Here is a 15,320-nt window from a genome sequence, read left to right on the forward strand (position 1 = left end):
ATTCCCAAAGTGTTCACTATATTCTGTGCACATTCTGCAGTGTCCCTGAATCCCCATGTGTGCACTATATTCTGTGTACATTCTGCAGTATCCCTGCATCCCCATGTGTGCACTATATTCTGTGCACATTCTGCAGTGTCCCTGAATCCCCATGTGTGGAGTATATTCTCTGTACATTCTCTCGTGTCCCTGAATCCCCATGTGTGCACTATATTCTGTGTACATTCTGCAGTGTCCCTGAATTCCCATGTGTGCACTATATTCTGTGTACATTCTGCAGTGTCCCTTAATCCACATGTGTGCATTATATTCTGTGTATATTCTATTGTGTCCCAGAATCCCCATGTGTACGCTATATTCTGTATAGATTCTGCAGTGTCCCTGAATCCCCATGTGTGCACTATATATTGTGTACATTCTGCAGTGTCCCTGAATCTCCATGTGTGCACTATATATTGTGTACATTCTGCAGTGTCCCTGAATCTCCACGTGTGCACTATATTCTGTGTACTTTCTGCAGTGTCGCTAAATCCCCATGTGTGCATTATATTCTGTGTATATTCTGTTGTGTCCCTGACTCCCCATGTGTGTAGTATATTCTACGTACATTCTGCAATCTCCCTGAATCCCCATGTGTGCACGATATTCTGTGTATATTATGCAGTGTCCCTGAATCCCCATGTGTGCACGATATTCTTTGAACATTATGCAGTGTCATGATTCACCAAGTGTGCCCTATATTCTGTGCAGATTCTGCTGTGTCCCTAAATCCCCATGTGTGCACTATATTGTCTGTACATTCTATAGTGTCCCGGAATTCCCATGTGTGCATTATATCCTGTGTACATTCTGCAGTGTCCCTAAATCCCCATGTGTCCACAATATTCTACGTACATTCTGCAATCTCCCTGAATCCCCATGTGTACATTATATTCTGTATATATTCTGCAGTGTCCCTGAATCCCCATGTGTGCACTATATTCTGTATATATTCTGCAGTGTCCCTGAATCTCCATGTGTGCACTATATTCTGTGAACATTCTATATTGTCCATGAATCTCCATGTGTGCATTATATTCTGTGTACATTCTTTGGTGTCCCTTAATCCCCAAGTGTGCACTATATTCTGTGCACATTCTGCAGTGTCACTGAATCTCCAAGTGTGCACTATATTCTGTGTACATTCTGCAGTGTCGCTAAATCCCCATGTGTGCATTATAATCTGTGTATATTCTGTAGTGTCCCTGAATTCACTTGTGTTCACTGTATTCTGTGAACATTCTATAGTGTGCCTGAATCCCCATGTGTGCTCTATGTTCTGTGTACATTCTATAGTGTACAAGAATCCCCATTTGTACACTATATTCTTTTTACATTCTATAGTGTCCCTGGAACCCCAAGAGTGAACTATATTCTGTATACATTCTCTTATGCCCCTGAATCCCCATGTTTGCACTAAATTCTACGTACATTGTATAGTGTCCTTGAATTCCCATGTGTGCACTATATTCTGTGTACATTCTGCAGTGTCCCTTAATCCACATGTGTGCATTATATTCTGTGTATATTCTATTGTGTCCCAGAATCCCCATGTACACACTATATTCTGTGCACATTCTGCAGTGTCACTGAATCCCCACGAGTGCACTATATTCTGTGTACATTCTGCAGTGTCCCTAAATCCCCATGTGTGCATTATTTTCTGTGTATATTCTGTAGTGTCCGTTAATCCCCATGTGTGTACAATATTGTACGTACATTCTGCAGTACCCCTGAACCCCCATGTGTGCACTATATTCTGTGTACATTCTGCAGTGCCCCTTAATCCCCATGCGTGCACTATATTCTTGCAGATTATGCAGTGTCCCTGATTCCCCACGTGTGCACTATATTCTGTGTACATTCTGCAGTGTCCCTGAATCCCCAGGTGTTCACTGTATTCTGTGAACATTCTGCAGTGTCCCTGAATCCCCAAGTGTACACAATGTTCTGTGTATATTCTATAGTGTCCCTGAATCCCCATGTGTGTACTATATTCCACGTACATTCTGCAATCTCCTTGAATCCCCATGTGTGCACGATATTCTTTGAACATTATGCAGTGTCATGATTCACCAAGTGTACCCTATATTCTGTGCAGATTCTGCTGTGTCCCTAAATCCCCATGTGTGCACTATATTCTCTGTACATTTCGCAGTGTCCCTAAACCCCATGTGTGCACTATATTCTGTGAACGTTATGCAGTGTCATGATTCCCAAAGTGTTCACTATATTCTGTGCACATTCTGCAGTGTCCCTAAATCCCCATGTGTGGAGTATATTCTCTGTACATTCTCTCGTGTCCCTGAATCCCCAAGTGTGCACTATATTCTGTGTACATTCTGCAGTGTCCCTGAATTCCCATGTGTACGCTATATTCTGTATAGATTCTGCAGTGTCCCTGAATCCCCATGTGTGGAGTATATTCTCTCTACATTCTCTCGTGTCCCTGAATCCCCATGTGTGCATTATATTCTGTGTACATTCTGCAGTGTCCCTGAATTCCCATGTGTGCACTATATTCTGTGTACATTCTGCAGTGTCCCTTAATCCACATGTGTGTACTATATTCTGTGTATATTATACAATGTCCCTTAATCACCATGTGTGCTATATTCTCTGTACATTCTATAGTGTCTCTGAATCCCCATGTGTACACTATATTCTGTATAAATTCTATAGTGTCCCTGAATCCCCATGTGTGCTGAAATTCTGTGTACATTCTGCAGTATCACTGAATCCCCATATGTGCACTATATTCTTTGCCACTTCTGCAGTGTCCCTGAATCCCCATGTGTGCACTATATTCTGTGTACATTCTGCAGTATCCCTGAATCGCCATCTGTGCACTATATTCTGTGTACATTCTGCAGTGTCCCTTAATCCCCATGCGTGCATTATATTCTTGCAGATTCTGCAGTGTCCCTGAATCCCCATGTGTGCACTATATTCTGTGTACATTCTGCAGTGTCCCTGAATCCCCATGTGTACACTATATTCTGTGTACATTCTGCAGTGTCATGATTCCCCATGTGTGCACTATATTCTGTGTTCATTCTATAGATGTCCATGAATCTCCATGTGTACACTATATTCTGTGTACATTCTGCAGTGTCATGATTCCCCAAGTGTGCACTATATTCTGTGTACATTCTGCAGTGTCGCTAAATCCCCATGTGTGCATTGTATTCTGTGTATATTCTGTAGTGTCCCTGAATCCACATATGTACACAATATTCTGTGTATATTCTGCAGTGTCCCTGAGTCCCCATGTGTGCACTATATTCTACATACATTCTGAAGTATCCCTGAACCACCATGTGTGCACTATATTGTGTGTACATTCTATAGTGTCCCTGAACCCCCATGTGTGCACTAAATTCTGTGTACATTCTGCAGTGTTCCTTAATCCCCATGTGTGCACTAAATTCTGTGTACATTCTGCAGTGTTCCTTAATCCCCATGTGTGCACTATATTCTGTGTACATTCTATAGTGTCCCTGAATCCCCATGTGTGCACTAAATTCTGTGTACATTCTATAGTGTCCCTGAATCCCCATGTGTGCACTAAATTCTGTGTACATTCTGCAGTGTTCCTTAATCCCCATGTGTGCACTATATTCTGTGTACATTCTATAGTGTCCCTGAATCCCCATGTGTGCACTAAATTCTGTGTACATTCTATAGTGTCCCTGAATCCCCATGTGTGCACTAAATTCTGTGTACATTCTATAGTGTCCCTGAATCCCCATGTGTGCACTAAATTCTGTGTACATTCTGCAGTGTTCCTTAATCCCCATGTGTGCACTATATTCTGTGTACATTCTATAGTGTCCCTGAATCCCCATGTGTGCACTAAATTCTGTGTACATTCTATAGTGTCCCTGAATCCCCATGTGTGCACTATATTCTGTGTACATTCTGCAGTGTTCCTTAATCCCCATGTGTGCACTATATTCTGTGTACATTCTGCAGTATCCCTAAATCCCCCTGTGTGCATTATATTCTCCGTATATTCTATAGTTCCCCTGAATCCCCATGTGTGCACTTTATTCTGTGTATAGTGTGCAATGTCCCTGAAACCCCACGTTTGCACTATATTCTCTGTACATTCTATAGTGTCCCTGAATCCCCATGTGTGCACTATATTCTGTGAACGTTATGCAGTGTCCCTGAATCCCCATGTGTGTACTATATTCTGTGTAGATTCTGCAGTGTCTCTGAATCCCCATGTGTGCACTATATTCTGTGTACATTCTGCAGTGTCATGATTCCCCAAGTGTGCACTATATTCTTTGCATTCTCTGCAGTGTCACTGAGTCCCCACGTGTGCACTATATTCTGTGTACATTCTGCAGTGTCCCTAAATCCCCATGTGTGGAGTATATTCTCTGTACATTCTCTCGTGTCCCTGAATCTCCATGTGTGCACTATATTCTGTGTACATTCTGCAGTGTCCCTGAATCCCCATGTGTGTACTATATTCTGTGTAGATTCTGCAGTGTCTCTGAATCCCCATGTGTGCACTATATTCTGTGTACATTCTTTGGTGTCCCTTAATCCCCATGTGTGTACTATATTCTGTGTACATTCTGCAGTGTCATGATTCCCCAAGTGTGCACTATATTCTTTGCATTCTCTGCAGTGTCACTGAGTCCCCACGTGTGCACTATATTCTGTGTACATTCTGCAGTATTCCTGAATCTCCATGTGTGCACTATATTCTGTGTAGATTCTGCAGTGTCCTGAAGTGTCCCTTTTGAGTCTTGTTTGACAGAATGGCTCTGAAGTTACTTGTTGCACTGGATTGATCTTTGCAGAGTCCAATCCCAAATCCACGAGCTTTCTGTTTCACATTTCCACCATCTCAGTAATCTTCCTTCCTCCATGGCATCCGTCACTGAAGAACAATCTCCTCAAGCCTTCCACCAGATCTTTGCGTCTCCTTCAGCGCGTGCGGACTGACAGTATCTCTCAGAGGGAGTATTCCAGCCTTGGCGTTCAGGTTCCCAGTGAAGCACACTTCATCCCATTAATGATACCTCACTGCCATGCTCCTCCCTGCTAATCAGCTCATGTTGAAACAAAGGACAAGGAAATGTCTGTCAGCTCTGTGTTTCATCTGATCTCCTCTCACTCTTTCTTTAGCTGATCCAAACCATCAGTGCAGTGGACGAGGATGAGCCATTGGAGGGACAGCGTTTTTACTTCTCCCTGGCTCCAGATGCTGCCAGTAATCCCAATTTTACTGTTCGAGATCGTCAAGGTAGGACACAAGGAGCATGTCATAGTGAGTGGGCTTTGTTCCAACACAGGCATTGTGTGATGATCCCTGCTGTGTGCCAGATTGAACTTCTGATACTAACTGGATTTTGCACCTTATCGACACTCTTCCTGGTGTGTGATTGACAATAATTGTGATGGGTCCAACAGGCACAGCAGCAACAGACAGTCTCATCACTGGAAAAGCAGCTGTTGCAGCTGTTGCCTGTTCACCAGGACCAAAAACATCAACTCCTTCTCTGCTGGAATCCTGTAAATCAGCAGAGTGCTGGCAGCCTCTCCCTCTCCTTTCACTACAGCACCCTTAGGATTATTGTTTCTTCAATGCAAACAATCCCTCTGCATATTGGTTGGGACGGGATTTAATTTGCTGTGTATCTATTTGACATTCAGCCCCTCAGAACAACCTTATCGTGCTGTCACACTTCATCAGATGACGTTAATGTTTGATATCAGCTTGGTTTTACTTCCTCTCTCTACAACTGCCTTCTCCTAGCGCCTCTCTTCCTACTTCTCTTCCTTTTACTCTCTCTTTCCCTCTGTCCCTTTTCCTCCATCCTCCACTCTCTCTTTCTTACCATTTCTCTCTTCTTTCTCCTCTCATCTCCTCCTCCACTCTCTTTTTCCTTCTGTCTTCTTTCCTTCATTCTCTCTTGCTTCCTCTCTCTTTTCACCTGTCTTCCTCCCTCTTTTTCTTCCTTCCTTCACTCACTCTCTCCCCCCCATCTCTCTTGATCTCTCTTTCTCTTCTTCCTTCTACTCTCTTTCTATCTTCCATCTTCTCCTTCTCCCTAACTTTCTTACTGTTCCTCTTCTTTCTCTCTTTCTTTCTCCCTCAATCTCTTCCTCCACTCCCTTCTTCCTTTTCTGTCTTCCTTCCTTTACTCTTTTTCTTCCTGCCTCTCATCTTTCTCTCTTCCTCCTCTTTCCTCTTCTTTCAAACTCTTTCTTCTTCCTCTCTCTCTTGCTTTCTCTCTCCTTCCTCCCCCCTCTCTTTCTTCCTTTCTCTCCCTCCCTCCCATCTCTCACCACCTTTCTCTCTCTCTCTCTCATGCTCTTTCTTTCTGTCTTCCTCTCTTCTTCTTTTTCACCTCTTTTACTTCAATAATTGAGTAAATGTTATTGAAATCATTTATTGTTTTCAGTGTGAGTACATATTAATAATTGACCTCTCTTTGAATGCATAGTTTATCTACAATGGAACTATTCACCCATTCATATTTAGGAGGAAGGAACTTGTTCTTAAATGTGTGTATAACAGATGGATCATGTACCCAGGAACTGTGTAAAAATATGACTCAAACTGAATCCATATCTCTTCATCCTAATTGCTTCACAAGATATTAAAGCCCACAATGAATGGCATATTGATGTGTAAAACACAATAAATCATAACCAGACAGGAGCATTTATAACATTATAAAGCTGATTGCTTTTTAGATCATTGTCAGATTTAACACAAAGGAAGCTGTTTCTGTGAAGTAATTAGATCGATGGAGAATTTGACACGTTGAGATTTACATGAGATCTTATCAGGAGATGACTTTATACCTATGGCCCAATTAGGATGTGTAAACTGTAAAATCTATCTGGTGGTGTAAATGACATTTCTTCCTTGGAGGGATACTATAGCTGCATCAATTATTCTTCTTATAAATTTGATATATCAAGGTTAATTAAAGAAAAATATAATTCTAATGCTTCAGTTTTACCTCTTCCAAGTGTCTAATTTGACATAGGGTTAGCCTCACCAAAGATCAGCTTTAATTTGGACCCATTTAGCCAAACTAGCTTTTTTTCACATATCTATCCTTTATTCTTCCCTCTTAATGTCATACTCTTTGTCTTTTTTCTTTTATCTTCAACATCCTTCATTCATTCTCTCTCCTCCTCTCTTATCTCCATAAGACCTTAAGACATAGGAGTGGAAGGAAGGCCATTCAGCCCATCAAGTACCCTCCGCTATTTAATCATGGCTGATGGGCGTTTCAATTCCACTTACCCCCATTCTCCCCATATCGAGGCCAAGAATATATTAATCTCGGCCTTGAAGACATTTAACATCCCAGCCTCCACTGCGTTCCATGGCAATGAATTCCACAGGCCCACCACTCTCTGACTGAAGAAATGTCTCCTCATTTCAGTTTTAAATTGAACCCCTCTAATTTTAAGGCTATGCCCATGGGTCCTAGTCTCCCCGCCTAACAGAAACAACTTCCCAATGTCCACCCTTTCTAAGCCATGCACTATCTTGTAAGTTTCTATTAGATCTCCCCTCAACCTTCTAACCCTAATGAATACAATCCCAGGATCCTCTGCCGATTATCATATGTTAGGCCTACCATTCCAGGCATTATCAGTGTGAATCTCCGCTGGACACGCTCCCATGCCAATATGTCCTTCCTGAAGTGTGGGGCTCAAAATTGGAAACAGCAATCTAGATGGGGTCTAACTAGAGCTTTATAAAATCTCAGAAGCACATCGCTGCTTTTATATTCCTACCCTCTTGAGATAAGTGACAACATTACATTTGTTTTCTTAATCTGGAACTCAACCTGCAAATCAACCTTTAGAGAATCCTGGACTAGTACACCCAGATCCCTTTGTACTTTGGCTTTATGAATTTTCTAACTGTTTAGAAAATAGCCCATGCCTATGTTCTTTTTTCCAATGTGCAATACCTTGCACTTGCTCATGTTCAACTTCATCAGCCATTTCCTGGACCACTCTCCTAAACTGTCTAAATCTTTCTACAGCCTCCCCACCTCCTCAGAACCACCTGCCTGTCCACCTAACTTTGCATCATTGACAAACTTCACCAGAATGCCCCCAGTCCCTTCATCCAGATCATTAATATATAAAGTGAACAGCTGCGGTCCCAACATTGAACCCTGCGGGACACCACTTGTCACTAGCTGCCATTCCAAAAAAGAGCCTTTTATCCCAACTCTCTGCCTTCTGTCAGACAGCCAATCCTCAATCCATGCCAGTAGCTCACCTCGAACACCGTACTCAGCAGCCTCCCATGAGGCACCTTATCAAAGGCCTTTTGGAAGTATAGATAGATAACATCGACTGGATTTCCCTAGTCTAACCTACTTGTTACCTCTTCAAAGAATTCTCACAGATTTGTCAGGCATGACCTCCTCTGACTAAATCCATGCTGACTTGTTCTAATCCGACCTGGACTTCCAAGAATTTAGAAATCTCATCCTTAACAATGGATTCTAGAATTTTACCTACAACTGAGGTTAGGCTAATTGACCTATAATTTTCCATCTTGTGTCTTGATCCTTTCTTGAACAATGGGGTTACAACAGCAATTTTCCAATCATCTGGGACTTTCCCTGACTCCAGTGACATTTGAAAGATCACAACCAACGCCTCTGTTATTTCCTCAGCCACCTCCCTCAGAACTCGAGGATGTAGCCCATCTGGGCCAGGAGATTTATCAATTTTAAGACCTTTTAGCTTTTCTAGCACTTTCTCGTTTGTAATGGCTACCATACTCAACTCTGCCCCCTGACTCTCCTTAATTGTTGGGATATTACTCACGTCTGCCACTGTGAAGACTGATGCAAAGTGCTTATTAAGTTCTTCAGTTATTTCCTTCTCTCCCAGCACTAGCCTTCCTGCATCAATTTGGAATGGCCCAATTTCTACTTTTGCCTCTCATTTGTTCTTATGTATTGAAAGAAACTTTTACTATCATTTCTAATAATACTGGCTAGCTTACCTTCATATTTGATCCTCTCCTTCCTTATTTCTCTCCTTGTTATCCTCTGTTTGCTTTTGTAGTTTTCCCAATCTTCTGATTTCCCAGTGCTCTTGGCCACTTTATAGGGTCTCTCTTTTTCTTTGATACATTTCCTGACTTCCTTTGTCAGCCATGGTTGTCTAATTTCACCCCCCTCCACCGATAACCTTTCTTTTCTTTCAGATGAACCTCTGTACTGTGTCCTCAATTACACCCAGAAACTCCTGCCATTGTTGCTCTACTGTCTTCCCCACTAGGCTCTGCTTCCAGTCGATTTCGTCAGTTCCTCTCTCATACCCCTGTAATTACCTTTATTTAACTGGAACACCATTACATCTGATTTTGCCTTCTCTCTTTCAAACTGCAGACTGAATTCTACCATATTATGATCACTACCTCTTAAGTGTTCCCTTACTTTAAGATCTTTTATGAAGTCTGGCTCATTGCATAGAACTAAGTCCAGAATAGCTGTCTTGTGGGCTCCATCACGAGCTGTTCCAAAAAGCCATCCTGTAAGTATTCCATGAATTGCCTTTCTTTGGATCCACCAGCAACATTATTTACCCAGTCCACCTGCATATTGACATCTCCCATGATCACCATGACCTTGCCTTTCTGACATGTCCTATCTATTTCCTGGTACATCTTGCGCCCCTGGTCCTGACCACTGCTGGGAGGTCTGTACATAACGCCCATTATGTTTTTTTTTGCCTTTGTGGTTCCTCATTTCACCCACACAGACTCACATCATCTGACCCTATGTCATCCAGTGCCATCGATTTAATCTCATTCTTAACAACAAGGCAACCCTACCCCCTCTGCCCATTTCCCTGTCTTTTCGATAAGTCGTAAATCTTTGAACGTTTAACTGCCAGTCCTGAACCCCCTGCAACCGTCTGTGATGTTTACCACATCATAATCATTCACGATGATTTGTGCCTTTAAATCATCTGCTTGGTTACGAATACTATGAGCATTTAGATAAAGCGCCTTAATGCTAATTTTCTTATCCTCCTGATTTCCAACTTCTCTCGTAATATGTCCTAAGTTATCATTCCTTTTTGCTTCATTCCTAGTCTGCCTTGAACTTACACCCTGCACATACACTAACCTGCTGCTTATCTTTCTACTTGACTCCATTATCCCTGTTGCTTTCCCTTTCCCCTCCCCCCACCTCCCCCCCCCCCCCCCCCAACTCACAATTTTAAAGTCCTAGAGACCACCCTATTTATCCTTTTCACCAGAACACTGGTTCCAGATCGGTTCAGGTGGAGACCATCCCATCGGTACAGATCCCTCGGTGCCGAAACTGGTGCCAATGTCCCATGAAATAGAATCCCTCTTTCCCCACACCAATCTCTTAGCCAGATTGCTGCCCGAATATATACCCAGCAGCCTCTGCTCCCAGCTGTGGCCTCTTCCTCTGCTGCTCCTTTAAAAAGAGAGACTGCTCCTCACTCTCACCTCTTGACAAGTGGAGGCCCCGATGCCTGAGGTAAGTTTTTTTTTTGAACAGTTTTACTCACCTTCCCAGCAGTCCTCTGCTCCTCACTCTCACCTCTTGGCAAATCTCCCTCCGCCTCAGTCATTCCCTTCCTCTTTTCTTCCATTGTTCTCTTCCTCATTGATGGAATTGGAATTGTCACGCAACATAAGCTTCCACTGACTTCTCTGTTCCCCCACAATAACTTTCATAGAAACCTCCCGGTCGGGATGAGAGAATTGAGAATCATTGCTGAAATGTTAGCTCACGCATATGTTTATCTCAGTCAAACAAACTATTCCCAAAGCTGGCATTACATGAAAAGATCTGATGAGCAGTTATTACTCGAAATATCAATCCTGTTTGCTTCCCCTGGAAGCATTTTAAATCAGATAGCAAAAATGTGTCCAGAAATACAATGTTGTATCTGACCGAGTTCTGAAACAGACAATGGACCAAAGTCCTCCAACTACTGTATCCTCAGAGTACACTCTATCCAGTTGGAACCATTGAATCAGATAAAGTTTACAAGATGGTTGGATGGGTGGCTCAGCACCAGGGACCCCGGTTCAATTCCAGTTTTGGGCGATCATCTATGTAGAGTTTGCACATTCTCCCCGTGTCTGCGTGGGTTTCCTCCGGGTGCTCCGGTTTCCTCCCATAGTCCACAGATCCGCAGCTTAGGTGAATTGCCTGTGCTAAAATTGTCCATAGTGTTCAGGCATGTGTAGGTTAGTTGCATTAGTCAGGGGTAAATGTAGAGTAGTGGGGTAAAGGAATGGGTCTGGGTGGGTTACTCTTCGAAGGGTCGGTGTGGACTTGTTGGGCCAAATGGCCTTTTTCTGCACTGTTGAACACAGAGAGAGGCCATCGTGACTGAATAAACTAGCTGGCCATTCTAATCTGATCTACCCACACCCGGTCTGTACTCTACCCACACCAGTCTGTAGTCTACCCACACCCAGTCTGTAGTCTACCCACACCCAGACTGTAGTCTACCCACACCCAGTCTGTAGTCTACCCACACCCAGACTGTAGTCTACCCACACCCAGTCTGTACTCTACCCACACCCAGTCTGTAGTCTACCCACACCCAGTCTGTAGTCTACCCACACCCGGTCTGTAGTCTACCCACACCCAGTCTGTACTCTACCCACACCCAGACTGTAGTCTACCCACACCCAGTCTGTAGTCTACCCACACCCAGTCTGTATTCTACCCACACCCAGTCTGTACTCTACCCACACCCAGACTGTAGTCTACCCACACCCGGTCTGTAGTCTACCCACACCCAGACTGTAGTCTACCCACACCCAGTCTGTAGTCTACCCACACCCAGTCTGTAGTCTACCCACACCCAGACTGTAGTCTACCCACACCCAGTCTGTAGTCTACCCACACCCAGTCTGTAGTCTACCCACACCCAGTCTGTAGTCTACCCACACCCAGTCTGTAGTCTACCCACACCCAGACTGTAGTCTACCCACACCCAGTCTGTATTCTACCTACACTCAGTCTGTAGTCTACCCACACCCAGTCTGTAGTCTACCCACACCCAGACTGTAGTCTACCCACACCCAGTCTGTAGTCTACCTACACTCAGTCTGTAGTCTACCCACACCCAGTCTGTAGTCTACCCACACCCAGTCTGTACTCTACCCACACCCAGACTGTAGTCTACCTACACTCAGTCTGTAGTCTACCCACACCCAGTCTGTACTCTACCCACACCCGGTCTGTAGTCTACCTACGCCCAGTCTGTAGTCTACCCACACCCAGTCTGTCGTCTACCCACACCCAGTCTGTATTCTACCCACACCCAGTCTGTATTCTACCCATACCCGGTCTGTAGCTTTGTAGGTTCCAGTACCTCAGGGGCAGATCCAAGGTCCTTTCAAATGAGTTGAGGATTTCTACCTCAAACATTAAAGTGGACAATGAATTCGACACCTCAGCATGACAAAGCTTTTCCCCATGTCCTTTTCTAATCCTTCTGCTGACTACCATAATTCTGAACTCTGGATTAGTGGTGCTGGAAGAGCACAACAGTTCAGGCAGCATCCAAGGAGCTTCGAAATCGACGTTTCGGGCAAAAGCCCTTCATCAGGAATAAAGGCAGTGAGCCTGAAGCATGGAGAGATAAGCTAGAGGAGGGTGGGGGTGGGGAGAAAGTAGCATAGAATACAATGGGTGAGTGGGGGAGGGGATGAAGGTGATAGGTCAGGGAGGAGAGGGTGGAGTGTATCCGTTGCTCCCAATGCGATCTCCACTACACTTGGGAGACTGGGTGCCTCCTAGCAGAGCGCTTTAGGGAACATCTCCGGGACACCCGCACCAATCAACCAAACCGCCCCGTGGCCCAACATTTCAACTCCCCCTCCCACTCTGCCAAGAACATGGAGGTCCTGGGCCTCCTTCGCCACCGCTCCCTCACCACCAGACGCCTGGAGGAAGAACGCCTCATCTTCTGCCTCGGAACACTTCAACCCCAGGGCATCAATGTGGACTTCAACAGTTTCCTCATTTCCCCTTCCACCACCTCACCCTAGTTCTAAACTTCCAGCTCAGTAACTGTCCCCATGACTTATCCGGACTTGTCCTACCTGCCTATCTCCTTTTCCATCTATCCACTCCACCCTCTCCTCCCTGACCTATCACCTTCATCCCCTCCCCCACTCACCTATTGTACTCTATACTACTTTCTCCCCACCCCCACCCTCCTCTGGCTTATCACTCCACGCTTCAGGCTCACTGCCTTTATTCCTGATGAAGGGCTTTTGCCCGAAACGTTGATTTTGAAGCTCCTTGGATGCTGCCTGAACTGCTGTGCTCTTCCAGCACCACTAATCCAGAATCTGGTTTCCAGCATCTGCAGTCAGTGTTTTTACCACCATAATTCTGAACCCCCAGTAATCAACCCCCATGCTAGATTTTCCTTGTCCATTCTATCCAAGTTCCTTATTATTTGTACACTTCGATTTAGTCATCAGTCAGTCTCCTGTGTTCTGGGGAAACAACCCCAGCCTCTCCAACCTTCACTCAGAGTTGAAATTTTGAAGCCGTGGCAATATTCCCAAAAATCTCATCTGGACTCCCACCAGAGCAATACCATCCTTCCATTGATGTGGTGACCAGAACTTGCACAAACACCAGCTGTAGTCTAACCAATGTCTTGTAGGAATTACATAGGAATTAAGAGTGGGAGCAGGAAATTCAGCTCTTTGAGCTCGCTCTGGCATTTAACATGATAATGGCTGATCATATCCTGGTCTCAACTTTAGTCTCCTGTCTGCTCCCCATAGTCCTTTTTCTTTGTTTATTCATTTTGTGGGTTGTGTGCACCACTGACTAGACCAACATTTATTGTCCATCCCAAGTTGCCCCTTGGGAAGGTGGTGGTGAACTTCCTTCTTGACCCACAATGTCATTAGGGAGGTAATTCCAGGATTTTGACCCAGCCACATTGAAGCAACAGTGATATATTTCCAAGGCAGGATGGTGAGTGGCTTGGAGGGGAACTTGAAGGTGGTGGTGTTATCATGTATGTGCAGCCCTTGTCCATCTAGATGGAAGTGGCCATGGGTTTGGATGGTGCTGTCTGAGGATCTTTGGTGAATTTTATCCTGCTTTTCAACAGAAGCATATCTATTGCTTTCTTGAGTCTTGATTAATTGGTTCTGCCTCCACTGCGCTCTGGGGCAGTGAGGTCCATTGACTGACAACTCCTGAGAGAAGTACTTTCTCCTCATCCCAGTCTTGAACCTACCTCCCCTCACTCTATATTTATGACCTCTTGTTTGAGACTGCCCCACAAGGGGGAGCATTTGTTCAACATCCACCTTATCGAACCCCTACAGCATTTTACGCACATCAGTCAGATCCATCCCTTCACTCTTCTGAACCCCAGCAAGTACAGGCCCAAGCTATTCAAATGTTCCTTGTATGACAGTCCTTTCATCCTTGGAACCAACCTGGTGAACACCCTCCTAACTGCCTCCAGTACCACTACAGCCTTCCTCAAGTAAGGAGACCAAACTAAACACAATACTCCAGCTGTGGCCTTGTACATTTAATTCCAACATTTCATCTCTGCTGTTCTATCAAATGCCCACTGAATAGAAACATCCAGATGCCTTTGTTACCAATTTATCCATACATCCTGTCACTTTCACAGACTTATGCATATCAAAGTTTCCCACTTAGAAGCATAGAATATTACAGCACAGTGCAGGCCCTTCGGCCCTCGATGTTGTCCCGACCTGTGGAACTAATCTGAAGCCCATCTAACCTACACTATTCCATATACCTATCCAATGACTATTTAAATGCCTGTAACATTGGCGAGTCTACTACTGTTGCAGGCAGGGCATTCCATGGCCCTATTACTCTCTGAGTAAAGAAACTACCTCTGATATCTGTCCTATATCTATCACCTCTCAATTTAAAGCTATGTCCCCTTGTGCTAGCCACCACCATCCGAGGAAAAAGGCTCTCACTGCGCAACCAATCAAACCCTCTATTAAGTCGCCTCTCAACCTTCTTCTCTCGAATGAAAACAGCCTCAAGTCCCTCAGCCTTTCCTCATAAGACCTTCCCTCCATACTTCTTCCCTCCTCTGAACTTTCTCCGAAGCTTCCGCATCCTTCCTATAATGCAGTGACCAGAACTGTGCGCAATACTCTAAATGTGGCCGCACCAGAGTTTTGTACAGCTACAGCATGATCTCATGGTTCCGAAACTCAATCCCTCTATCAAGAA

General features: G+C 44.3%; 1 protein-coding gene across 5 annotated transcripts in view; it reads left to right on the forward strand.

The window, feature by feature from the left end:
* LOC140476887 (cadherin-7-like) overlaps positions 1-15,320 on the forward strand; it is a 151,505-nt gene that overhangs the window by 122,466 nt on the left and 13,719 nt on the right. For all 5 annotated transcript variants that reach the window (XM_072569777.1, XM_072569778.1, XM_072569776.1 and 2 more), the window contains one exon: positions 5,188-5,305. In XM_072569777.1, the coding sequence (XP_072425878.1) occupies positions 5,188-5,305 (118 nt within the window). The remainder of the gene's footprint in view (positions 1-5,187; positions 5,306-15,320) is intronic.

The sequence above is a fragment of the Chiloscyllium punctatum genome, chromosome 5 (genome assembly GCF_047496795.1).
Source record: "Chiloscyllium punctatum isolate Juve2018m chromosome 5, sChiPun1.3, whole genome shotgun sequence".
Lineage (NCBI taxonomy): Eukaryota > Metazoa > Chordata > Chondrichthyes > Orectolobiformes > Hemiscylliidae > Chiloscyllium > Chiloscyllium punctatum.